This window comes from Eubalaena glacialis, chromosome X (genome assembly GCF_028564815.1).
Source record: "Eubalaena glacialis isolate mEubGla1 chromosome X, mEubGla1.1.hap2.+ XY, whole genome shotgun sequence".
NCBI classification, from domain to species: domain Eukaryota; kingdom Metazoa; phylum Chordata; class Mammalia; order Artiodactyla; family Balaenidae; genus Eubalaena; species Eubalaena glacialis.
The window spans coordinates 63574106-63601329 of record NC_083736.1 but is presented as its reverse complement, the minus strand read 5'-3'; the positions used below and the strand labels follow the sequence as shown (position 1 = coordinate 63601329).

The 27224-nt window shown below is 51.4% G+C and overlaps 1 protein-coding gene across 1 annotated transcript; it reads right to left on the bottom strand.

Moving 5' to 3' along the window:
* NALF2 (NALCN channel auxiliary factor 2) lies at nt 1-26846 on the bottom strand. Its single transcript, XM_061178342.1, has 3 exons — nt 25493-26846; nt 2375-2546; nt 1-1970 (listed from the first exon to the last, which is right to left on the bottom strand). Exons 1-3 carry the CDS (start codon nt 26351-26353, stop codon nt 1585-1587), a joined length of 1419 nt encoding a protein of 472 aa, XP_061034325.1. The 5' UTR covers nt 26354-26846; the 3' UTR covers nt 1-1584.
* Nucleotides 26847-27224: the final 378 nt, after the last annotated feature.

The following is a 27224-nucleotide window of genomic DNA, read 5'->3' as shown; positions in this document are numbered from 1 at the left end:
TGCAGCTCCAGGCCCACCCCTCCCCTTAACTCACTGGCATTGCATCCCAGGACACAGGCCCTTCTGGCACTGAAAGCCGCTTGGCCTGTCCCAGGAACACAGTTGTGGCTTCCTTTCTCGTCTGCTCCTATTGGCTTGTAGATATCCCAGGCCATGTGGCCTCCCACTCCTAGGAGATCAGCGCAAGGCTAATGGCCCCCAAGGGGCTCTCCAGGCCTCTTCTCTCGTGCAGCTCTCTAGCCTGACTAAACACTTCAAGTCTCTCAACCAAGGGACCACAGCACATCGTCTTTATTTAGCGGGTCCTCTTGCCAGTGTTTCTGGACTTTCTCCAGCTAGGGGCAGGGGTGGCTGGATTAGGGGACCTGCTACAGGGTGAGGAGCAGTCTGGTGGTTCCACAATTGGGATAGTAACCCATGGGGTCAGGGATGAGAAGGGATGAATACTCTTTGGTAGGCTGGGGACGGGGACAGGCTGGGGATGGGGGAGGCTCATCTCTGGAAAGCTCTGGGGCAACGCCACCAAGGTTTCCTTCATGGAGGCCTGGGCTAGGACGAGATGGGGGAGTCTGGGGACCCAGGCCAGGCCTGACCCTCTTGGGCTTAAGTCCCTCCTCCCCATGGAGATCAGAAATGGAAACGTCTTTGGCCCCAAGGCCAAGATCTCCAGGGCAAGAGTGGCCCTTGGGAGTATGTGCACCTTCTGTAAGATATGGCCCTTCGGACAGCGGCAGTCCCTGTGCTCCTTCTCCAGAGGGCTCCTTACGCAACCCTTTCTGACTTGGGGACGTGTCCTCGAGCCTGCCTCAACACTGATCATCTGCCTCCCCAAAGCCAGGTGGTGACAGCCCATTCAGCCATCTCTCTAAGCCCTCTGCCCACCTCTCTCCTCTCCGCTCCCTCTTCCCTATCTCCACTCTCTCCCGCCACTCATTCTGCGCCCCGTTCCTATACCTCATCGCCTAGGGTGCTGGGGCACAGCTTAACTGGGGCCCTGACCTAGCTGCAACTGCGTACACCTCATGTCCCAGCCTGGCCCTTCCCTGTGGCGGCCCCACATGGGACAAGGTGCGCTGGAGCGGGAGGAGGGCCGCTGCGTCGTCTGCCGTTGCCTGTAGGGGTATGGGCAGGAGGGAATTAAGGATCGTGGCAACAAAAGGAATGCGGAGGGGGGAAAGAGCTTCTCCCCTCTGTGCCCCCCAACATTCCCTGAAGGGCCAAGGCTGGGTAAGCAGCCTCCTTCCTTGGGGTCAGGGCTCTCAGTGGCGGTGGGCATTTCCACCCCCCACTCCCCCCCCTTTTTTTTTGGCTAAGCCCCATAGATGGGGGCCTGGGAGGGGGGCACCTGCTGCTCCTGCCTTTTTCTCCCAGTGAGTTTTGCAGCTCCCTGAGGCCCTCTGGCGGTTCTGTTGGAGCTGCTTTTGGAGTGGGGGTTGGTAGGGGGCGATGTGTGATTGCCCCATTTCCCCCGCCCCCCACCTGGTCCTACACCTCCCACGGGAGGGGCCCCCTCCCCCTCCCCCTGGGGGGGGGCGCTGGAGCTGATGTCGATGTGTGGTGGAGGTCTGATCTCCCTCCTTGCTGTCACTCTTCCCGAGTCAGGCCCTCGTCTAGGGCAGGCAGTGCCTCCAGGCCCGGTCCCCCACCACCCTGGCCGCTGGAGAAGGACACCATGGTATGGAGGAGCATGAGAACAAGGACGTAGAGCCGGATCCTGCTGGGACTGAGGCGGGAGCCCCCAGAGACCGGCAGCAGGGAGGACTTGTGGCTGAGGCGGCCTGGGGGGTCGTGGCGGGGGTGGTAGTGGGGGTACTGTTGGTGGTAGTGGTGGAAGTAAGAGTGGTGGAATTGCTGGTGGTGGGTTTTGGGGGCTTCAGACTCCTTGAACTTCTTCTTCTCTGACTCACAGGAGACCCACTGCACGTCACAGCACTTGGCTTCCGGCCGCTTTGGCGAAGTATCCAGCAACCCTGCCAATGGATAAGCAAGGCGGGGTGCGGTGCTAAGGGGGCTGCTGGCTATGCCTTTCTCAGAGAGGTGATTGTCAAAGCTGGGGCTGCTCTGGTAGTCCTGCCCAAGACTCTTCCCCCTGCCCCTTAGCACCATCCCTTTCTGGACACATCTTCCAGGGACCCCAGACAGTTTCTCTGGGATAACTCCCTGGCCAGGTATGTTTTGGATACAGATGGCCACTCTGCTCTCTCCCCCTATTCCACTTTGCCCCATCCCAACCTGGGGCCTCACTACCTACTCCTGCAGCCACTAACCTTCTCCTGATCCAACTTCCTTGTTGTCCTCCCTGCTCCCACAGCCCCGACCTGGTGCCTGCTCTGGGCCCCTGGCCTCCTCCCTCCTCCCAGGGCCCTGCCTTTACCTGTACAGATAAAGCCAGGGAGCCCTCCGTACACCATTTCCTCATTGTCAGGGAGGATAAAGGGGCACCGGGTCTGCACCTCCAGGCAGTATTGCTTGCAGGGCACCCAGCGCTGGCATTCCTGCTGGGTCACGCTGAAGTATTCTGAGCACAGCCAGGCCTTGTAGACTGCCTGTAGGGAGAGGAAAAAGCATCAGCCCAGGCGCCAGCCCCTTTCTGCCTCAGAGGAGAGGGATGAGGAGGGGTGTAACTGTACTCTATAGGGGGAGGGTACGGTGTGCTCACCAACCCAACCCCAGGATCCAGGGGGTGGGGAAGAAGGGTTTGGGTCAAGACCACTACCTCCTACCCTAAAATCTCCCATTTCATAGCCAGAACTCCCAAGTCCCCAATCTGCAGTCATCCAAGACTTTGAATTTGTTCATTGGTAAAATCACAAAATGACTCCTAAATCAGAGCTGGCAGAGGCCCATCCAACCATACCATTTTATAGCTGGTCCCAAGAGATGTCCTGACTTGTCTGAGGTCACCTATATTGAGGTAAATTTCACTTCCATTCAATTCAGCAAACATTTCTTTGGCTGATGGTGTTAAGTTTCTAAACTCAAGAAAAGAGATGAAGAGGATAATCTTTGCTTTACCTCATTAGGGTGTTGTGTAGATCAAATAATATGACACATATGAAAATGTTTTGTAAATTCTATAGTGCAATACAAATGTGAGGGGTTATTTTTAATAAAAACAGGAATCTGCCTTACCAAGCACCACATGTGCCTTCAAGCTCTACTTAACCCATGCTCTGTTCTGTTGGCGTCCACCCTGGAGTGGAGCAGACACCACATTTCATTTGGAAACTTTGCTTAGCCATTTCACTTCATGGGTATACTTCCTGCCCCTCACCTAGCCCATTTCCACCAGGCACTTGGTCCTGGCTAAGAAAGGTTCCCTGCTCTATACTCTTTGGCTATCATCAAGACCAGAGCTCCTCAACGGCGACACTACTGACATTTTGGACTGGATGATTCTTTGTAGTGGGGGCTGTCCTGTGCATTATAGAATATTGAGAAGCATTCCTTGCCTCTACCCAGTAGTTGCCAGTCGCATCCTCCCCCTCCTCATTGTGACAACCAAGAAATGTCTCTGGCCATTGCCAAATATCCCCTGGGTGGGGGGCAAAATCATCTCCCATTGAGAACCACTGATCTAACTCCCTGCTACTGAAAGTGTGGACCTGGACCAGCAACATCACCATCACTTGGAGCTTGTGAAAAGTGCATAATCCCAGGCCCTGCCCCAGACTTGACAAGTCACACCTGCATTTTAACAGGATGCCCAGAGCCCTGCCCACATCCATTCTTCATATTTTCAGGGGCACCTTCCCATAGCTGCTCCTTGTAGCGATGGTTCTCCGACTTCAGTGTGCCTCAGAATCCCCTGGGACACTTGTTAAAAAGGCAGATGGCCCCCTCCAATTCAGCTTCAAGAGGACTGAGGTGGGCTCAGGAATCTGCCTTTGGAACAAGGGTCCAGGTCATTCTGCGGCCAGAGGCCTTTCAACCACACTCTGAGCAACGTGGTCAGAGCTTCTTACACAGACTTTAAACATTTACACTCAAATACAAATAACTCCACTGTGAACATGGACTTGGGCAATGTAATCCCACACTGGCCTTTTCCAAAGTGGGGGAAGGGGCATGGTGATGGGTGGTAGTGGTGGGTGGTAGTGGGTTGTGGTGCAAGTTACCCCCCTGAGGAACACAGATTTGATATCTCACTGGCTTCTCAAATTTAACATGCTCTAAATCTTAAAATTCAGTTCTTGTTTTTTTTACTCCAAATCTGCCCACACCCCTGAGTCTTGACCACTTCGGTTAAGTGCCATGACCATCCACCTGGGTATTCAATCCAGAAACTTAGGTGTCAGCCATCACTCCTCTCTTTGCCAGCATCCCCACACGCAGTCCATCAGCAAGGCATGCCAATTCTACCTCTACTTCCACGACTCTGTGCAGGCACTGTCATTTGTCACCTGGACAACAGTCTCCTATGTGGCCTCCCCGCCTGCACTCTTGCTCTTTCCAATGCACTGTTTACACAGGAGTAAGAGCGATCTCAAAATGACATTCGATCATGTTACTCCCTTGCTTCAAACCCTTCAATGCATTTAGAATAAAACCCAAACTTTCGACCACAGACTTCAAACCCCTGCATAGCTTGGCCCCTGTGTGTCTCTCCAACCTCATTTTCTACCTCTCCCATACGGCTCATAATGCTCCACACGCTGAGGTTTTCTTTCTTTTCCTTGAACATGCCCTACTTCTTCCCACCTTGGGGCCTTGGCACACACTGTTCTCTTGGCCTGATACACTCTTCCCCCTGCCCCCCCACCACTTTTGGCCTGGCTAGGTCCTTCTCAACTTTGAAGCCTCAGTTCAAAAGTCACCTCCTCAGAGAGGGTCTCCCTGACCACTCTAGTTAGAGAATGCCCCTCATTATTCTTTTTCTTAAATGTTTCTTCACCACAGTATGAGTTTGTCTGCATCCTTGTTTTGTTTTTCTCTGTCAACCTCACTAAAATGTAAGACACATGAAAGCAGATGTGGGTCGGTCTTATTGACCATATTGAGTACTCAGCACAATATATGTAAAAAAACAAGTCTGTTGATGGAATGAACCAGATGAGTAAATGAGGACATGTCCCTACTCTCAAAGAAATTTCAGTTTCATGGATAGACAGATCTAACTTGAAACTATGGCACATTTTCTATATTATAAGAGAAGTTAAACCACTGGCCACTGGAGTGAAGCAAATAGAAAAGCCAGGAAAGATTTCAGTGAGGGTATGAGTTGAGCTGGGGGAGTTCCCTGGTGGTCCAGTGGTTAGGAATCCACCTTCCAATGCAGGGGGTGCGGGTTCGATTCCTGGTTGGGGAACTAAGATCCCACATGCCATGGGGCAACTAAGCCCGAGGGCCGCAACTACTGAGCCCACGTGCTCTGGAGCTCACGCGCCACAACTAGAGAGAAGCCTGCGTGTTGCAACGAAGAGCCCGCACACCACAACGAAAGATCCCGCGTGCCACAACTAAGACCCGAGACAGCCAAAAATAAATAAATAAATATTTTAAAAAAAAAGAGTTAAGTTGGGACTCAAAGTAGGATTTTAGATGGGATGGGCAGAGATGAGACAAAAGGGCATTCTGGACTGAGGCAACAGCTTAAGCAAAGGTACAGATGTGAGCACACGCATGGTGTGCTAAAAGAATGGAGAATGGTTTCATATGAATGAAGTGCAAAGGATACCAATCTCCCGTGGATGGACATTTAAATTACTTCCAGGTTTCCACTATCACAAACAATGCTTCGGTGAGTAGGTCTGTACACACCTCTCTTGAACACTTGTGTTATATTTTATTTATATAAACTCTTAAGAGTGAAATTATTGGGATAAAAGGTATGTGCAATGGAGTGAGAAGGGAGTGGAAGGAGGTGGAAAGGAACAAGTAAAGGTAAGAGGCAGGGGAAGAGGGAGCTAGAGGGGTAGGAGAAGAGCTCAGGGGTTGGATAGAGTGGCAGTGGAGTCCGGGGGCACAAGGGAGGAGGGGAGGAAGAAAGAGAGGGTAAGAAAGAGTAGGGAGTTGGAGGAGGAGAAATAGTGGTAATAGTGGGGGTAGGAAAAAACAGCGTTGGGGAGGAAGCAGGGGAATAAGAGATGGAGGGTGTAAGGGAGGTAAAGGGGTACAGTGAGGGTGAGAGAAGATGAAGGGTAAGAAAGAGTAGGGGATAACAGGGTGGGGGACAGGAGACGTGGAAGATGGGCTGTGAAGAGGAGGGGTAAGGAAGACGGAGGAAGAAAGAGGAGGGTTCAAGAGCCAGCAGGGGAATAAAGGGGGGTAAAGAAGATGGGAACAGAGGAAAGCCGAGATGAGAAAGAGGGATAAGAGAGCAGAAGGAGATGGGGGAGACGGAAAGAAAAGTAAGACAGGAAACAAAAAGGATATCCCTAACGCTAAGGGCCCCAGTACCTTGGAGACCCCCCCCCTCCATCTTGTGGGTCCCAGGGTGTCAAGAGGCGGCTCTGTCCACAGCCTCTGCCCCAACCTCTGCAGCCTGGACCCAGAGTCCACCTCCACTCTCACCCTGGATTGTGTGGAACAGCCCAGTCCTCCACTGCTGGGGTTCAGAGGCCCCTGCGGGATTCTCCCTGGGCTCTTCCGGTTCAATATTCCTGCTCCCAGGTGAGGCTGCAGTGGAGGGCCAGCCCTCCTCCCAGGCAACTGCAATTAGCCTAATAGCAGGCGCTGGTGGCCGGGCACTCCCCGCCTCTGCTCTGGGAGAGAGAGAGGGAGTTGAGGGAGGAGGGGCTGGGAGAGGGGTGGCCTGACAGTGGGAGGGAGGCCTTTCTCCTTAGCTAGACGGCCCTCCCTCAAGCCCCACGGCCCCAGAGTCACCATGGCAACAAGTGGGCGAGCAGGTTGCCAGAGGAGGACACCAGGTCTGTGGGTGGCAAGACAGTGAGAGGAATGGAGGAAGTAGAGTGACAAGGGGCTGAGAGGTAATCCAATTCCTTAGCCCCACATATGGCCAGCTGAGGTCATTGCTGGCCCACGTGCTTTAAAAAAGGGGCTGAGGTCCTTCTCAGATGAAAAGTCTGGCTCTCAGGGCTACCACCTGGACAGCAAGCCTGCCTTAGTCTCTGTAGCCCTCTTCCCTAGGCAGGCCTAAGTCACTTGCCCCATCTCATCAGTGTTAGGACTGAGCCAGAGGGGACCGGGTTGCTTGGGCAGTTGCAGGGGACCTGGGCACTCAGCCACAAGGATGGGGAAGAGCCAGGAGAGCTGCGTTCGGAGAGCTGCAGGGCTGGCTGGAGGCGGGGCATGCGGGGCAAAGGAAGAAATGTCTCAGAACCAGACAACAGTCAGTTGGGAGACCCTCGGAGGTCTTTTGCTCTAGTTCCTCAATTCTGGCTGCATATTAGAATCACTCATAGAGTCTTTTAAAAATGCTTCTGCTTGGCCCACATTGCACTCCAGACCAAGTCAGTCAGAATCCTTGTGGGTGGGGCCCACACATCTAGAGTTTTTCAAAACACCTCAGTTAATTTTAATATGCAGATAACTTAGCCCTGCTTCATTTTATAGCTGAGGAAACTGAGGCCCAGAAAAGGGGAGGAAGGACTTGTCTACAGTCACATAAAGTAGTGGCAGAGGGAGGAACTTGAAACCCAGTTTCTCGACTCGAACTCCAGGGTTCTTCCTACTGGACCATCCTACCAGTGACTGCATTCCAAACTCAGGGGGCAGGACACAGAAACGTGGGGAGGGGAGGAGAGCTGAGGAGAACCAGGCCTGCTCTTGGCTTTCAGGCTTTTCAAACTCCAGCCCTGGCAGGAAAGCCTTCTTCATCATGCCCTGTCCTCTGAGCTTAACCATCCTGGACCCTCAAGGTAGCAGCAGATGATGGGTGGCGTGGAAAGCCTTGACCTGACAGTGCCCTCCTTTCCCTACAGAATCCCCTTCCCCACCTCCAGCAGGCCACCGCTGGGCTCAATCAAGTTCTGGCTGCTACAGCCAAGTTGCTATGGGAACTGGGAGGGGAAGGAAGCAGGGAGTAACTAGAGGGAACACCAATTAACCCAAAAAGGAAGCTGAGAAGGCTATCCCACCCCTCCTCCCGGCTGGGCTGTTAAACCACTCTTTTTTTGTTTTTGTTTTTTTATAATGTCTTTTAAAAAAATATTTATTTATTGATTTTGGCTGCACCAGGTCTTAGTTGCGGTACGCGGGATCTTTAGTTGCAGTATGTGGGCTTCTTAGTTGCGGCATGCCTGCGGGATCTAGTTCCCCGACCAGGGATCAAACCCAGGCCTCCTGCACTGGGAGCACAGAGTCTTACCCACTGGACCACCAGGGAAGTCCCTTAAACCACTCTTGAAATGGGAGCAGGTAAGACGAGGGGGATCCCCACCCATCCTGGGCTCTGCAGCTGCTAGTTTAGGGAGGAGTGGGAGGACCTGGAGAGCCTTACCTTCCTGCTCCCCGGCTTGCAGCCTTGGCCAGGGCATTCTCATCCCTACGCTCCTCTGGGAAGAAGCATGTGACTTCTCCTGGCCCCCAGGGTGCTACGGGAATGCATACAAGTGCGTACCTACAAACACAGCCCACAGCCAAGACTCAGGGCCAGAGGGTTTAGAAAGAGGAGGCCATCCTGGACTCCTCGGTTAGGGGGCGGGAAAACCCTCCAGAGAGGAGAGCTTCAGTTCCTGCCAACCAGGAAGTCGGCAGTTTCCTTCTTGGATTCCAACTTGCTTCCCTCCCTAGGGCCTATTTCCCCATCCAAATCCTCCCTACAGACCTCTTCATTGCTGTTTGTTTTCCTAATGCACTCCTGGGACACTTGGCCAGGAGCTGCAGCTGCAGAGACCGTGGAGGCAGAGTGGCAATCTGGGCTGGGCTTGAGAATGAAACCCACTGTCCACAGCACACAAATAACCACCCTGCCCCTAGATTTCACCTAGGTGGAAACTGAGGCTCAGAAAAGGGATTTGGTTCAGCCAAGTCATAAACATGCAAGAAATCAACTATAAAGCCAGGATTAGAAGGGAAGTACTCTGGTGACTAATCCCATGTCTCTTTGTGCTGCATCCATCAATACACATAGCACTGTGTGAAGGACCTCCTTGGGCAGGTCTGAAAAGAGCCACATGCTCCTATTCCTGATTCTGGGCTTTCAGAGAGTTGGATCAGAACAGGGTAAGGTCAAAGTCAATCTCTCCAACCCAGGGGAGGGAGATCTTGGACGTAACTCTGGTAGTAGTTCCTTGGGATTGGCAGAGTCAGACTGAGATTAGAGGCATTACCGGGCAAATGCAGGTGGATGACATGGCTTTACTTAAGTGGCTGTAAAAATAAGCAACAGCTTTCCTGCTGCTGAGAATGAGCAGTCATGAGTCAGAGTGGCCTGGCCTGGCCTGGAGGAAAGGCGGGGGAGATGGCTTGAGAGGTGGATAAGAACCCAGAGCCACTGCAGTTCCAGAGGGTCCAGTCACCTCCAAGCCTCTTAGGCCACCTGCTCCAAGGCCAGGGGCAGCCTGGTTAGTGGAGAAGTGGTGTCCCTAGTGCAGGAGCAGTTCTCTGAAGGAGCCTAGATGACCCATATCAATCAGGTGAGCAGAGGAGGCAGGTTCACGACCACTCGAGAATAGGAAGGACTGTGAGAATCATAACTCCACCTCCCTATCTGCTGTTGGAATTTCCACTCCAACGTCACTGCCACAAGCTATCCAGCTACTGACTGCATACCTCTTGTCACAGGGCGCACGCTCTCTCCTAGGGCAGCCCATATCTTCAGACAAGTCTCGCAGTTAAAGAAGTTCTTTCTCCTTCTGAGCTGAGATAATGCCTCTCTGTGGCATTGCTCATGGCTCCTCCTAGCTCTTCTGGGACCATAAAGTTCCTGTCCCCATGCCAGCCCTGCAGGAGGTGTTTGTAAACTTCCCTGAATCAGGTCAGGTCTTCCCATTCATTTTTTCCTGCAATGATCAATTTCTGAACATGTTCAAGTGCCTGGCACTGTGCTGGGGAACTACATATGATAGAGATAGGGAAGACAAGATTGCTATCTTTAAGGAGAAGGACAGACAACCTTGTGCATCAATCATTAGAAGTCACTGTGATAAGCAGTATGTACTTGGTGCAATGATAGCATAAAGGGAGGAAGGATCAATGGTGTTTTGAGGGCTGAAGCACAGGCAAACATCTCCACGTGGGAGAGGCTAGAGTTGGGGCTTGGAAAAAATGGGTAGAAGTTCACTGGGTGGAACAGGGCAGGAATAAGTGCACTTAAAGCAAAGGAATAAGCAGGTATAAAGGCCTGGAGGTGTGAAACAGTGCCGGATTCAGGCACTGTCGGTAGTTTAGCATAGTTAGAGGGTACAAAGGGGGCCATGATGGGAGATGAGGCTACGGAGGAAGGCCATGCCCATATTATGATATGTTCTGCATGCTAAGGAGGAGCCAGGCTTCATCCTATAGGCAACGGACAGCCTTTAGTGGATTTTAAATAACTGCTTTTTAAAAGATTGCTTATCACTTCTAAGTCAGTGATAAGTTAGTCTTATCACTGACTAACTTTTCAGACTTATGTTCTGAAAGTGTGGATGATGGAGCATAGGCATCAAGACTGGAGGTAGGGAGACCAGTTAGGAGCCTATTGCAACAATCTGAATGAGAGATGATGGGGATACCAGGTTTCTGGCTTGGGTGGCAGGATGAATAGTCGTTTCATTCATTAAAGAAGGGAAACCAGGAGGAGGAGTAGATTTGGGGGTGAAGAAGATGAATTCAGTTTTTGGTCATGCTGACTTTGAAACATAGGTCAGTATATACTAGGCTAGGTAGAAATGTCAAGGAGGCAGTTGGACACAATGGTTTGAGCTCAGAAGGAGGGTCTGGGCTAGAAAAAAAGGTTTGATCTGAGCTCAGAAGGAGGGTCTGGGCTAGAAAAAAAGGTTTGATCTGAGCTCAGAAGGAGGGTCTGGGCTACAAATAAAGGTTTGGGAGTCATCAAGGGTTAAGGAGTTAATCATCAGGAACATAGTAGGACTATACTTTCCCACACCCTTTGAAATTAGGCATGGCCATAAGACTTACTTTGGCCAATGAAATGTGAGTTGAAGTGACATGGATCCCTTCTGGGGAGAAGCTTTAAGAGCTGGAGTACGATTTGGCTCTGCTGCTGACTGTGGAAGCGGTGTTGAAATGGACCTTTTACTAGCCTGGGTCTCTTGGTGACTATCATGAACAGATGCTCCCTGCTGACCTATTTTGGACATGTATTATGAGCAAGAAATAACTGTTTGTTGTGTTAAGCCTCTGATATTTGGGAATTGTTTGCTACTACAGCATAACCTGGCTCACTCTGACTGATAAAGCAATACTGGAAGCCAAGGAAGTAGAGGATATTGCCTAGGGGAAATTAACGCACAGAGAAAAGGACCAACAGTGGATTCCTGGAAAACACTAACATTTAAGGGGCAGGTAGAAGAAGGGAATCTGATGAAGATGCGGGAGTGGTTTAAGAGCTTGGAGAAGAAACAGAAGAGAGTGGCATTCTATAAATTAGGGGAGGAGAGTTTCAAAGAATAAGAGTGGTCAGCAGACGAGGACATGCTGGCAGTCTCATCATGGTGAGATCAGTTTCAGTGGAGCAGTGGGGGCAGAAACCAAATTGAAGCCAATTTAAAAGGGAATGTGAGGGAAGAAAAATGGAGAGAGCTATGTGTAGACTACTCTTCCAAGAAGCCAAACTAGTTTTTCAACTATTTTTTGGGATGTGGTTTCCAGTTCTCTGTTCTACCCTGGTTGTTCTTATTCAGACAAGTTCCCATTTTTCTATGTCCCTTGCAACTGAATGCAATCCCCAGACAGAGTTTATCAACACAGAGTCAAGTAGAAGTATCAGCCCTCCTATGCTAGAAGCTCTGTTTCTTTTAATGCAGCCTAAGACCACATTTGCTCTCTGGGAGACTGTATTGTATTCCTTTGGTAATTCAGTGGAGATGGAGAGGGGAATTTCTGCCTGGAGTGTGGGATCAAAGACACAGCTTAGATCAAAGTCCCTGGAAGGAGCTCAAGCCTTCTGGCAAGATATCTGAATGAATTAAACATCCTTGAGATGGTAGGCTCTCTGAGGACAGGGACTGTGTCTTATCTGTGTATTTCCCTCAGGACTTCACATGGAATTAGGTATACAGAAGAGATGCCTGCTAAGTACTTGAAATCCAAGCAGTTGAAAACCAAGCCTCCAGCAACTAGCTCAGACTGGAGTAAGGTGGAGAGCTCCAAGAAAAGGGTGAAAGTAATGGGTTATGTAATGTGTTGCATGAATTTTACAGCTTTGATGGAGAAATTGGGGATGCATTAGCAAAAAAAAAAAAAAAAATCATAGAAAACTAAGCAAATAGAAAAAAAAGAGGCAATTATTAACTCCAGGAAAACAAGTTGGCCAAGGAAGAAAATGTAATCACAGTATTCTACATGACTCAGCTGTGAACAATATTTATAATCCTTATAATGTAAATATGGAATACTGTTAAAACCAGAAATTGTGATATGGCAATATTGGATATATGAGGGGAGTGCACATACGGTGCTGCTGGTAGTAAGAGAGCTAAATCCCACTCTAAAAAAATAAAAAGGCAGTACATATTTAAATCAGAAAAAAAAATCAAGAAATGACAGTATTGGTATATCATTTAGAGATGTGGAGGTAAATATTAGAAGAAACAGCTAAGAGGTTTAGAAGTATTTGACTCTGAAGAGTGAAGCTTAGGGTTGGAGCAGAGGGCTTCTGTTTTAATCATAAGCAATGAGCTCTATATTTATCATTTAAAAGATATTACGTTATATATCATTGAAAAGATATTACGTTATATATCATTTAAAAGACAGATGCTATAAGAATATATATCTATATATGGAATAGATATACATATGTGTATACATGTATATATATGTATATGTGTGTATCTTTGTGTGCACAAAGATATTTCAAACAGAAAAGTCAAGAAATAGCAGTATTGGCACACCATTAAAAATGTGACAATAAATATCAGAAGAAAAAGCTAAGAGAGTTTCAAGTGTTTAACTCTGAAGAGTGACTATATATATGTAGCTTATATGTCTTTTAAAATTATGAACATATATTACTTTGATAAAATGAAAATAAAATAAATATATAAACTGATATGCAGCCATGAACCTCAAAAACAACAAAACAAAATCCCTAAGACTTGACCTGACCAACCTTGCCAGACTCAGCCACAAAACCCCAGGCCCTATTGCCCAGCCATGGATCGTCTACTCCATCACCACTGTCTGGGGCATGGGCTTAGGTCAGGTCAGCTTAACAGGCCAGCAGAATTAATGAGTGGCCCCATAGCCAAAGAGAACTAATATGAGAGGAGGGGAAATTTAAGGGCCTCTGTGCCCAACAGCTGTGCAGGCCACCCACCATAGAAATGGTGCCAGTGTGACATGACAACCATAGCTTCATTTGAGCTGCACACAAATGTGTTTGGTATAAAATCCCTCTGCCCCCTCCCAGGGGGCACACACTGCTAGTCTGGGCCCAGGCCCAGGCAGAAATCTCCAGCTTCCTGCAGGGATCATTGTGAAACCAGCTCCTTGCCCCTACCTTACTTCTGTCCCCAAACACAGTACCTTGCTAAACAGATGAGAGGCTGGGGAGAGACCTAATAAAAGGACCTGTTAGTTGTGCTTGGTCTCTGGGGGTGAGGTAAATCAAGGCTTTGGAGTCCTTCCATCTCTGGCTCTTCCCTCCCCTACCTGAGCATATCTCTGTGCTCTCATTCACTAGAATCTCTCCAGTTGCCTTCTGGCTCCTAACCTTCCACCTCCACACTAGACACTTCACCTGCTACTCCCAAATTACCTTTCCCTTCTCCTAAGGGAAAGTGTTGTCAATCTCAATTGAGTATTAAGCAGTTATTTAGATCAAACACATCTAATTAAGGTGACAATAATAATAGCTACCATTTTTTAAGTGCTTACCATACGCCAGGCTCTGTTCTAAGCAGCTGACCTTTATTAACTCATTGAATCCTCACAACCACCCCCTGAGATGGAGATACATTTACAGGTGAGGACAGGAAGGACCAGAGTTAAAATAGCTTGTCCAGGACTTCCCTGGTGGCACAGTGGTTAAGAATTCGCCTGCCAATGCAGGGGACACGGGTTCGAGCCCTGGTCCGGGAAGATCCCACATGCCGTGTAGCAACTAAGTCCGTGCGCCACAACTACTGAGCCTGCGCTCTAGAGTCTGTGAGCCACAACTACTGAGCCCACAGGCCGCAACAACTGAAGCCTGCGCACTTTAGGGCCCGCATGCTGCAACTACTGAGGCTGCGTGCTGCAACTACTGAAGTCCATGTGTCTAGAGCCTGTGCTCCACAACAAGAGAAGCCACCGCAATGAGAAGCCCGTGCACCGCAACAAAGAGTAGCCCCTACTCGCCACAACTGGAGAAAGCCCACGCACAGCAACGAAGACCCAACGCAGCCAAAAATAAATTAAAAAAAAAAAAGCTCGTCCAAGGCCACACAGCCAATAATAATATATGGTGGCTACCATTTCCCGAGCACTTTCCATCTCACAGGCACTGTGTTCTTAAGAGATTAGCATGTTATATGTCATTGAAGCCTAATAATGACCCTATTTCTTAGTTTTGAATTCAAAGAAAATGAGGTTCCAAGAGAGATGAAAGGTCTCAACAACTGTTTTATGGAGAAGACAGACTTCAAGCTGGAATGTGAAGTCAAGTTTACCTGGGCTTCAGTTCCCAAGCTTATACACCATATTGCCCCTAGGATGGTCCCTCCATTTCACTATCACCATTGAAGTAATTAGCTTGTTACTTAAACAAATCTTTTTGATGGAATTTCAAGTCAAGTTGGGGAGAGATTTCTAGGACTGGATGGGAGAGTGATTTTCTAAAATCAGTGTATTCAGCTCATTCCCAATATGAGTAAAGTTTTCTTTGTAAGGGAGTGTCGGGGGAAGAATACTTGGGTACTAGGGGCTACAAATGACCATTTCCATTCCCCCATCAAAGCACTCCCTTTCCTCTTTCCTCTAAATGCATGCATGTGCGCACACATGGGAGCACACACACACACACACACACACCCTGGGAGTGTTGAAAAGAGGCAACTGTTCCTGCTCTGATCTTTGGCAACTGGTGATGGGAAGGCAGCTGTCTCCTTGTAGAAAGGTCTTCTTGCCTTTGGACATGAGTTCTCCTGTTCTAGGTCTTGTCACATAGGGGCTCCTGGAACTGCCTTGCCCTGGAAGACTCCAATACTAGAGTCCATTCCTTCAGAAAGGTTTCAGGGCAGCCACAACACTCTACCTAATTGCTCCTTCTCCCCAGCTTGCTCCATAAATGTTCTTCCTCGAAAAGCCTTTGGTCCAGTCAGGTGGAGAGTTAGCCAGAGCTGGGTTCAGATTCTGGCTCTGCCACTAACTGGATGTATGAACTTGGACAAGTCATCTGTAAGGAGGTAGGGACTGAGTCACTAATTTGCTATGTGACTGTAAGCAAAGTACTCTCCCTCTCTGAGTCTCAATTTGGATCCAAGAAGATGGTCCCTAGGGAGGCAGCATGTATGGGGGAGAAGACAGGATCAAACATCTTTAACCTCAAACAGTCCTGTGGTCAAATCCCAGGTTTGCTCTCACCAGTTATGAAAACTCAAACAAATTACTTAAATTCCCTGATCTATACTTTCCTTGTCTGCAAAATGGAGATAATAAAAGCACATATCCTTAACCTTTCTGTAAATGATGTCTGTAAAGCAACTAGCACAAAGCTTTACCTATAGTAAAATTACACTGGTACAGATTGGGTACCCTGGATTTGACCTGGATTCAAATCCCAGCTCCAACTCTTATTAGCTGGATGACCTTGAGCCAGTTACTTAACCTCTCTGAGCCTGTCTTCTCCTAAGCAAAATGGGGATAAACATATATGCACTTCCCAAGACAGATGTAAGAATTAAGTGAGATAAAGTATACAAAAAGTGCCTGGGATAGTTCCTTTCCTTCCCATGCCCTCCTTTCAAGCTCTAAGATTCAAATAATAAATGGAAAAAAAAAAACAACTGCCACAAATGTAATCAGAAAAAAATCATTAATACATATAAAAGAGTACATACAAATCAATAATAAAAACACAAGACATGGACAGACAATTCACAAAACAGGCAATACAAATGACCCATAAACAAGAAAAACAAAATTTGACCTAAGGAATGCAAATTACAAGCCAATGCTATAACACTTTTCAGCTCCAAATTAGTAAAGTTTAAAAAAATATGATAATCAATATTAGACAAGGGTGGTAAATTAGTCTCACATTTTTGGCGAGGGTATAAACTAGAAGCAGCCTTCTGGAAAGAAATTTGGTAAGAAAGAAATTTGTATGTCAAAAGCCTTAGAAAGGTTAATACTCTTTGATTCTGTAAGACTAGTTCCAAATGTTCGTCCTGAAGAATTAATGTATATGCTTCCATTTGTATGCAAAACAAGGGAAAGAAAAAGTCATTTTGTGTGCAAATGTTGATGTAAGCTCAGAGAGGGATGGAAGCATACACACCAGATTGTTAACATCAGTGACCTCAGGGCAGTGGGACTGGGAGGGGAGGGAACAGGAAGATTACTAAGTGGAATACAGAGGTTTCTTTATAAACCTCTGTATTGTTAGATTTGGTACAATGAAGGTGCATTATTTTGTGATTTAAGAAACTCAGCAAAGTAGAGAAATAAGAAAAAAATGATTGAGATACTATTTATTAAAAAAAAAAAGGAATCATAGATCTGACAAAGATTTATGGACAAAGATATCCATCACAGCATTATTTACAATAGTAAAAGTTGAAAGTAAATATCCAACAATAGGGTACTAGGTAACTAAATTGCACTAAATTCATGGGATGGGATATTGCATGCTCATCAAGAATGATGTTTGTGGGAATTCCCTGGCGGTCCAGTGGTTAGAACTCCATGCTTTCACTACCAAGGGCCCAGGTTCAATCCCTGCTAGGGGAACTAATCCTGCAAGCCATGTGGCACAGCCAAAAAAAAAAAGAGGTTTGTGAATATCTAATCACATGGAAAGATATTCAGTGTAACTTTAGCAATAAGTTAAAAAGAGCAGGGTAAAAAACCTGGATGATTTCAACTATGTAAAAATATATAGTCACATCTATTAGGGTGGCTATTATCAAAAAAAAAAAAAAGGAAAAGTATAAATGTTGATGAGAATGTGGAGAAACTGGAACCCTGTGCATTGCTCATAAGAATATAAAATGGTGCAGCACTGTAGAGAACAGTATGGAGGTTCCTCAGAAAGTTAAATATAGAATTACCACGTGATCCAGCAAGTCCATATCCGGGTATATAACCAAAAGAATTGAAAGCAGGGATTCAAACAGATACTTGTATACCAGTGTTCATAACAACATTATTCACAATAGCCAAAATGTGGAAGGAAATGAAAATATAGGTCCACACAAAAACTTGTCTATGAACGTTCATAGCAGCTTTATTCATAATTGTCCAAAGGTGGAACCAACCCAAGTGTCCACAGAGATGAATGAATTTAAAAAATGTGGTACATCCAGACAATGGAATATTATTCAACCATAAAAAAGAATGAAGTAGTGATACATGCCACAACATGGATGAACCTTGAAAACATTATGTTTAATGAAATAAGCCAGACACGAAAGGACAAAAACTGTATGATTCCACTTATATGAATTACTCAGAATAGTCAAATTCATAGAGATGGGAAATAGAATAGAGGTTACCAGGGGCTAGGGGGAGGGAGGAATGGAGAGTTATTGTTTAATGGGTAAAGAGTTTCTGTTTAGGAGAATAAAAACATTTTAGGAATGAATAGTGGAGATGGTTGTACAACATTGCAAATATACTTAATGCCACTGAATTGTACACCTAAAAATGATTAGAATGGTAAATTTGATGTTATGTATATTTTACCACAATAAAAAACTATGCCACAAAAAGACATATTAGGAGAAAATACACTATAACATTAAGAGCATCTCTGGGACCTTTTTTCTGTTATATTTCTATTTTCCAAAATTTCTCAGAGACCATTTTTTTGGCAATTGGAAAAAAAGGTATTTTTAAAAGATTCTGAGTCTATAATAGCTCTGAAGGATTAACCTGGTTGGAAGTTTTAGTTGAGTTCAACACTAAGCAGATACGCTCACCTTTCACAGATCAGCCAGGTAGCCATGCTATCTGCTGGAAACCAAATACAAAGACAGGAAACAATGGTAACACCCACCACCACCACTCGTCCTTCTCCGGGCAGAGCTTGGTGAGTTGGCACTTCCTTCTACCTCCAAGAGAAGCCTAGCCATCCCAGGCCAGGGCTCACCAAAAGCCTGGCATGGGAACTGGGTGTCCAAAGCCCAAGCCAGGCCTCCACAGGCCCTGGGGTGACAAAGTCTCACGGTTTCCCCTCCCAGCTCTCCCAGCAGCTGCTGGGCAGGGCTCAGGCCTGCACTAGGTCTGTCTAGGAGACCTACTCCTCTCCTGCCCCGGTTGATCCTTCCAGCAGATTGGGGCTGAGAATCTAACAGATACCTTCCTTCCAGGCAAGAGGAGCCCAGCTCCTCCCATCTCCTTGGTAGAGCCTGCAGAAAAAGGAGGGAGCAAACACCTCCTTTCCTCACGCCCATCCTCTGTCACAATCTCAAGAGGATACTGGTGATTATCACTGGCGCTCAAGGGCAAGAGACTGGGGTATTGAACAAGGAGGATGTTGGTGGGTCCCCACTTTGGATCTGAGCCACTCCAGGGGGTCCCTACAAGTTGCCAGTAGGTGCTGCTGGATTTCCCTTGCAGTTCGTCAGCTTCTCACTCCAGCCTCTCAAGAGCCAGCTGGGCATTGCCTCTGACAGCTGGGGGAGTTTATTAAGATTTTCTTTATACATGTGTGCACTGGGGAAAGAACAGACCTGAGTTTGTGTGGCAGTTCTCCCACCTTTTAGCTATGTGGCCTGGATGGGTCGGTCACTTTCCTTCACTGAACCTCAGTTGTCACATTTGTAAAAAGGGAATAATGAGAGTACCTGCCTGCTAGGATGACCATCAGGATTAAATGAGTTCATGGACACACATAAAGCCACTGGCATCTCCCAGGCACTTGAAAGCTGGCAGTTTTCTTTTCCCCTTTCCCTTTGTTCTTTGGCACCAGCCTGCCTTCACCTTCTGGCCCAGAGACTTGTGGCTCAGGTTCCAGCTCCTTTTTCCAGAATCCATTCAAACAGGAGCTTTGGTCCTGGCAGCTCCTGTCACTCCATGGTAACTCCTCCCTTCACCAGGGCCAGCTGCAACTCACCTGGTGCCCTTGCTCTCCTCTCTAAGCACCTGCCTGGCTTGAGGTATCAAAAATTCAGGCTTTTCTGAACACCCTCATATGCCCAGGGAGAAAAGTCTGGTCCAGCATCCCTGCACACACCCTGGTCTGTGCGCCTGTAACCACAGGAACACAACATACCTATTCCCCAGAGGCCTCCCGGCTCGGCATTGGAGAATGGTGCTCCTGGAGGCCCACATTTGTCTAAACCCCCTCAGAAGCTGCCCCTGGTTTTCCAGCAAACACCTGCAGCTGGAATCCACATGTGGCTGAGACGTGAGCTGGGGATGGGGGAGTAGGGGTGGGGGCAGGTCTGATGCCCAGTCTGCAAGGGCACACAGCAGGTAAACAGCCTCACAGGGTGGGAACATAAAAGAACTGCCCTGAGGGAGAAGTTTTTCTAGTGCAAACTCCCACCCTCGAGCCTAAGGTGTCGTCCTACATATGCACCCACACACTGAAGGGTGGGTGTGCCCTTTCCCTGAGACACCGATGCCTGGGGAGGAGATCAACATGCACCCACATGGCTTAGAGGCACCCTCTCATGCTTGTGATGTGTTCGGAGATCCCTGACTCTCCTTTAATCTCAGCCCCACCCACTGTCTTCCCTTTCCTCACCCTTACCTCCACTGTGTTCAGCAGACTCTTCCAGTCAGACCATGAGACTGGGTGGGAGGCTGCTGGGCTCCCTTCCTCCACTTAACTCCCCTCCGCCCCCACCTTCAGGAGATACCAGTTTATCCTTCATGGAGGTTCCCGTTGCTATGGTGACTATAGTAGTCAGGCACCAGCCTGTGGGAAGTCGCCATGAAGAAGATTGTGTCTGTGTGTGTGTCTATGTGTCTAAGCATGTGTGCATGCACACACACACACGTCCACACTGAGTGGGGAGGAGAGAAGGCAGGAAGGAGAAAAAGAGCAGAGAGGGAGAAAAGGGACAGGAGAAGAGGGGACCAGAAGATGAAAGGGGGGGCAGGAGGAGGGATGGGGATCAGAGAGGCGAAGTGTGAGTGGGGTGTGAGGGATGCGAGGGGTGAGGGGGCATGCAGGAGACAAGGGCAAGAGGTGCAGTGCCGGGACGGGGGTTAGGGATGAGGCCACAAGATGGTCAGGACGCAGGGTAAAGGTTGGTGGACTGTGAGGTAGAGGTGAGAGATGAGGGGAGTGGAGCTGGATGGGAGATGGGAGAGGGCTGGCCGTTAGAAGGAGCAGGGAGGGGCGTGGGGGGAAGGGGAGGGGTGGGAGCATGTGGGGGTAACTGTGGGGAGAAGTGGGCGTTGGAGGAGTGAGGTGTGGGTCCGGTTTGGGAAGAGTCTAGTAGAAGGTTGGGAAGGTTGTGGGGTCATTGTTATGTGGGGGGTGTTGGCTGTGGGGCAAAATTGGGAGGAATATGGGAATTGGTAGTGGGGTGGGTCAGGGTAGGGGTGAGGGGATCCGGAGAGGTGTGGGCAGCACGAGGCCACTTTCCCACTCTCACGTTTAAGCCCCTGTACCCTGTCTGAGCTACAAACATTGCCTTTTCCCTGTCCCCGGCCCTTCCCAGAAGCTCGGTGCTCACGTTCATGGCCAGTAAGCTTCGGTGGATCCGGACGCCCCTCCTCAGGGGAGCCTTTGCCATGGTCCTGGGAGGCTGCTTCTTGACTGCCTCCCCCTTCCTCCACCCCCAAATGGGGACTAGGGTACTCTCTCCGCCCTCACGAACCCTGGGTCAGGGAGGCTGACTGTGGGGCACTGCTCTGTGCCTGAAAGCTTGGGTGACAACAGGAACCACTTGCCAACTTGGGGCTCCTGCCCTTTGCCCAGTGCCCCGAGCTTCCTGCTCTCGGCACCAGCGTTAGCCTGGGAATCCTGCTTGGCAGGTAAACTGTGGCAGGTGGGAGGAGAGAGGAAGGCAGCGAGGCAGAAACAGCTGCCAGCCGGAGTGGAGGAAGAGCAGGTCCCCAACGGGTATGGGCAGAAGGCGAGGTGCTGGCTCTGGCAGCCCCCTCCCCTGGGTGTGGGTGTTAGGCCTCCTTCCCTGGCCTTGCCCATCCAATGCTGCTGTTGAGGGAGCAGGCTCTGCTCACTGGCCTGAACTCTGAGCTGACAGACACAGACCTCAGAGGTCAGCTGGTCCAACCTGCCCTAGACTCCGGAGTCAGAGTCATCTCCACAGCATTTCCCCCAGGGCTCTGTCTGAATCAGGCTAGACCTTTCCCCTGGGAGGAGGAACTCACCTCCTCTCAAGGCACTCTGTTCCCTCTTTGGAAGGAAAAAACTGTTAACTGAACAACTGATATGCCAGGCCTAGGTACTATGCAGACTTCTCATTAATAATGAGCTCATAGGGCTGTTCTGATGAATTACCTCCATTTTACAGATGAGAAAAGTGAGGCTGAGAGAGCTGAAGTCCCTAGCTCAAGGTCACACAGGTAATACATAAAAAAGCTGGGTCTGAACCCAGGACTTTCTAACCATGAAGTCCCTCTGGGGTTAAGCAGGACATGTCTCTTCTTTTGCACCCTGACAACTCCTCTGAGGTCTGAAGTTGGAGACCACACCTTCCTGAGAGTCCTCTTCTTCAGGTGAAACAGCTCCTTCAACTCTGTCCAGGAGAACTTGAGTTTTAGCCTCCTCCTAAACTGCTCAGTGTGAGACCCAGAACCAAACACACAATATGCCAGGTGGGTATGGGCCAGTCCTGAAGAGAACAGAACTATCGCATCCTTCCTTGGCACTAACCTTTACGGTTGTGGCCCTACGGCTAGTGAGAGAACTGAGAACTGGCCTTCTCTTGGGCTTCTATCCCCTCTTGGATCAGAGCTATGAGAGAAGAGGCCAGGGTTTTGTTCCCATCTCCACCACTGCCCCCCCCACCCCCCATCAGGCTATCCTCAATTTAGAATAGGGAAGGGGCAGAGGTGGAGGAAGAGGCAATCACAACCAGGCGGGGCCTGGCAGGGCTGGGAGATGGAGAGGGCTGGGGGAGTGAGGGGGTGGTCCAGTAACCACAGGCAGGGCCAGAAGGGCCAAGCAGAGCAGGAGACAAGGGCTGAGGGGATGCGTGCACAGGGAGGTAAGGGAGGGGTGGAGTGGGGCCCCAGGGGTTGGGAGAGGCCAGCGTGAGAATGGGCATTGGCCTCCCTAAGTTATCATCGCCCTGCTGTGTGAGAGGAAGTCAGTCACACATTAAGGAAATGTCGCAGCTGGTACTAAATTGGGAGGTGTCACAGGCAGCAGTGAGGACAGGTATGATGTGTGGGGCCCTGTGTGGCCCGAAACAGGGGCAGATATTGCAAAGGGAGAGAACAGGGTTTCTGGGGCTGCCCGGGAAAGATCTAACTGAAATACTGGGGACAGGCCCCCGGGGATGGGGGTCACCTGGCCCTGGAGCAAAGGCTCCAGGTTTGGTTTCCAGCAGCAGAGGAAGCCTCCTCACCCTGGCCTGGGGTGGTGGGCTCTCCACCCTGGAGAAGCTTGGAGGATGTGGCATTATCTCCAAGGGATCCCATTTGGGGGAGGGGCTGGACAGCAGGGCTTGAAGCTGGGGGGCAGGCTCGGGGATCTGCAAAAAAGGCCTGGGATACAGGTGGGGCACTGGGGTGAAGACAGAGGGGCTGCAGGAAGGAGGAGAGCAGGGCTGTCTTTTCCTGTAGGGCCTGTAATACAGCTGGAATCTAGAGGCCTGTGGGTGTAGGCCTCAGTGAAGGGAGAGCACGTTGGAGAGGGTGGGAAAGACAGGAAAAAAGCTGTGGAGCTGACACTGCCCTTCTCCCAGCACAGCAGGCAGCAAGAGAGCAGGCGGAGTTCACTTGAGAGGGAGAGAGAGAGTGAGAGTGTGAAAGCGACAAGGAGACAAAGGAGAGCAGGGAGGGCCCCGGCCATTGCGAACCTGATGAGAGGCCATGGCCAAAGCGTGAGCTTAGCACCGATGCCACGCGGGTTGGAGGCCTGGCACTCCTGCTCCTTAGCCGAGTGGCCTTCGGGCAAACTGCTTGAGCCCCCTGCACCTCAGTTCCCCCATCTGTAAAATGGGGCTTATGATGCTGGTATTACCAGCCTCCCCAGGCAGTTGTGATCTCATAATACACGAGAAAGAGGCTACAAACCCTAAGCAGGACATCACTGTCAGGTGTTCTATTATTCTTACAAAATACTATCAGCTACCTCCTCCCACTTCAATCTCACAAAAGACTCAGGATGTGGTCAGAGCCAGGATTATTATCCTTGTTTTACAAATGAGGAAACACAAGCTTAGAGAAGTGAAGTGACGTGCCCAAGGTCACACTACGAACCAGTGGTAGAGATGATCAGGCCTCCTGAATCCAAGAGATCAGTTGTCTTTCTCCTCCATCAAACTGCTCGGTAAAAATAATCAACATGAGGGATTATTATTTAGTGCCGGATCAGACAGAGCCTGAAGCCAACTATGACCTGGAGAAAACCCCACGGGAAAGTTGTAGCATGGTCTCTTTTTCATCCTGGAGATTGTGGGAAAGAAAAAGTCGGGGCCACGGGGTTGGAGGGAAGGCCACAAAAGACAGACATTCTTTATTCCGTCCGCTAGTGGCCCATGTCCCTCTGCTCGCACTGACATCAAGGGTGTGTGTCTCTATCTCTATATGACAAAATGTGTCCTTTTTCATGTGACAGTACTTCTGCCTGTGTGTCTCTGACATCCTGGGGAGATGTGCATGTGTATGACACCTTGTCTGCTTCTGTGGCACCGTTTGTGGGTGTGACGACCTCTCTCTACCTCTGTGTGACTTTGCCCGGGGTGGTGGTGGTGCTGTTTGGCAGTGTGTGTGTGTCTATCTGTCTGTACACCTTTAAGAAGTGGAATATCTCATTTGGTAGTGTGAGTGAGGCAGTGAGTCAGCTGAGGCTGAGGGAGGCGGGAGGGAGACTGCTAGGTTACGAGAACAGGAAAAAGGAGAATGAGAAAGTGAAGTCAGGAGCAAGGAGCTACCCCTTTCCTCCCCAACCCCCTGCCCAAATCCCTAAGGAGCCCACCAAGAGCGTGGAACCGTGCAGAAGTCCGCAGGGGTCACGTCAGATGGAAAGGGGCACTTTCTGTCCCTCCCCAAAGCCTCGGAGGGAGACAAGCTAGGCTAGGAGGCAACTGTCTCCCTCTCCAGCTCTCAGCCCCCAGCTTGAGGATGGGTGAGACCAGCACCCCACCTGGTCTCCGCTTCACTTGACCCTTTGACCTTGCTGTTCTCTTTCCTCTCAGAGGCAGGCCACCTGGCCAGGCTGCACAAACAGAGCAGTAGCACCATGTCCCAAATGTTTACAGCCCCCATACACCCACTGTCCAGAACGACCCTGCTCAGGGTCAAGAAGTTTCTCAACACTCAGCTCTGCCCTAGGCAGGCCCATTCTGCAGGGGCCCCACCTCTCCTCTGGATGCCCGTCCCCAACAGCCAGTAAGCCAGCTTTCCCTCCACTGCCACCCCAGGGCACTGGGAAAGCACTGGGACTTCTGTAATGCACCAGCCTCCAGTGGTCCTCCCACAAGCTGCTGTGCCCTGCTCCCAGCTCCTTCTCTTGTCAGGGGAGAGGAGCTGGCAGGTACCCTCCTTGGGAGAAAACAGGCACCCTGGGGCTCCACCTGCTTAGACTCTGACCAGCCACCTCAGGTCATATAAGGTCAACAGTGTGCTGTGCCCCACAACCAAGTGCCCCTCCTCTCACCCACTGGCAGGGGCCAAAGGGTCAGGGTTAGGTTGCCAAATATTCTTCCCCCGCCTTTGGCCTTCCCCCTTCACCAGCCAGTCCCAGGACTTTCCATTCCAGCCAAGGAAAGGAAAGGGGCACCGCTAGGTGAGGACGGGGGCTAGGGGAGCCAGAGCCCTCTTTCCATCCCTTTGCCAACCGGGGGGCCCCCGGACCCCTCCCTCCTCATGCGGGGGGCGGGGCGGGAGAAAGCCCCAGTCAGATGGTGCCCAAAGCCAGAATCAATAGAAGTTGGCCAGGTGACTTGAATCCCTGAGGCCCTGCTTCCCGGGAGGGTCCCAAGGTAGCACTACCCGTGCCCCACTGAGAACGGTGGGTGTGATGGGGGGAGGTGAGGTGGGTAGAGGGGGAAACCTTTTTTCTCCCGGTCCCACCGCCACGGCTCCTGCCGCCGAAGCGGCAGCCGTTGTGGCCGCGGACGCCAGTCCCTACCTTACAGCCTTTCGTGCAGGACCGGATTGAGTACTCTTCTGCCTGTAAGTATTTATGCAGCACGAGGTCGAACTCGTCATATTTTTCCTGAGCATGTCGGTCGAGCCGCTGGTACGCCTCGATACAGTTGCTACACACCTCCCAGGCCCCGGAGCCCGGGCTAGCCACCACGGCCAGCAGGTCCCCCAGCAGGGTGTCCAGGCTGCAGTCCAGGCTGTCGGGGCGGTCCATGCCCAGCAGCAAGTCCCAGACCGTGTAGGTGTCGCAAAAGGAAAGAGTGAAGTTCCGAAAGTGGCCTTTGAGCAAGTTTTTTTTGGCGGTGGGGAACTCGGCCGGGGCACGGGAAGGGGAGTCGGGGGGCCGTAGAGGGGGCGCTGGGGTGGTCGGTTCGAAAAGTCTCTGCAAAGATTGCAATTTGGTGCAAGCTGCGTCCAGCCCCGTGGGTTCTGGGACGCCGCCGCAGTCCGGCCCGGGACCGGCGGCGGGGGCGGCTTTGGTCAGGTTGCTGTATCGCGGGCCGCAGGTGCCTGGGGGCGCGCTGGGCTGGCCGGGCGGCTGCGGCGGCGGCGGCGGCAGCACCGCGCGAGGAGGCACCGGCTGCCGCTCCCGGCCGGCCCCCCAGGGCGGCCGCATGGCGCTGCTCAGCTCCCTGGCCCGGGGCCGGGCCCCCGCGCACAGCCACAGATGGTCAGCGAGCAGCACGGTGAAGAAGAGCAGGGACGCCAGGGACAGTCGCCATCGCTGCGCCCGCTCGGAGTCGGCGCAAGGTTTGTCGCTCGGCCTGGGAGCCCAGCAGCAGCAGCAGCAGATAGTCAGCGCGGCGGCGTCTTTCCCGGGCCACATCCAAGCGCCCCTGAACATATTTCAGGGGGGTCCGGGCTGGAGGGAAAAGGCGGGCGCGAGGCCGGACGGCCGTCTCGGGCTGGCGGGCGGGCAAGCCGGCTGCGCGCCGCTCCGCGCTCCTCGGCGCCGTCCAGGCTCTACCTCGGGGGCTGCATGGCGAGGCAGGCCGGCCGGCCCGGGGCCCCGCTCAGGCCGGAGTGGCGGGGCGCTCTCGCGCCGTCCCCGCGCCCCCTCGCTCGCCGCCCGGGCGCGGCCGCCCGGTCCGCTAGGCGCTGCCCGGCGTCCCGGCGGGGGGCGGTGCGGGGCACTGGGGCGGTGGCGGCTGCGGCGGCGGCGCCGCACTCCTCATAGTGTCGGGCCGCTCAGCTGCCCCGGGCTCAGCGCCACTCCACTCCGCGCCGGCTGCCGCCCGGCTAGCACTCAGCTCCGGCCGTCTCGGCTCGGCGCAGCTCTGCGCCCCTCAGCGCCGCCGTGCGGGCCCGGCCGCCGCGCTCCGCTCCGCTCCGCTCGCTCGCCCCGCGCCGCGCTGCTCAGCTCCCGCCCGCCCGTCCGCCTGCCCGCCGGCCGCCCTCTCTGCGCCGCTCCCAGCCTCGCTCGCGCCCTCCTAGGCCCGCCGGCCGGCCCGCTGCTCGGCCCTTCGGGCTTCGCTCGCGCTCTGGCCGTTGGCCGGGGCCGGTCCCGGGTCAGCTCCGCTCCGGCTCCGCGCCCGCCGCTCCCGGAGTTCCGGCTCGGGCGGGCCACCTGGCTCCCGGCGGCGCCACAGGCGCCGGACGCCGACGCGGGGCTTTACTTAGTGCGCCTCTCGCTTCCGCCTCGCGTTCGCACCGCTGTGGCGGCCGCCGAGCGGCACGGCCCCTTGGCTCCCGCTGGCCATGCCCCCTCAGTCTGT

Excerpts from the sequence above, each read along its gene's own strand:
- NALF2 (XM_061178342.1), bottom strand. The coding sequence starts at position 26,353 with ATGTTCAGGGGCGCTTGGATGTGGCCCGGGAAAGACGCCGCCGCGCTG. Across the intron at positions 2,547-25,492 it reads CCTGCACGAAAGGCTGTAAG|GCAGTCTACAAGGCCTGGCT; the intron begins GTAGGGACTGGC and ends CTCTCCCTACAG. Across the intron at positions 1,971-2,374 it reads CCCTGGCTTTATCTGTACAG|GGTTGCTGGATACTTCGCCA; the intron begins GTAAAGGCAGGG and ends ATCCATTGGCAG.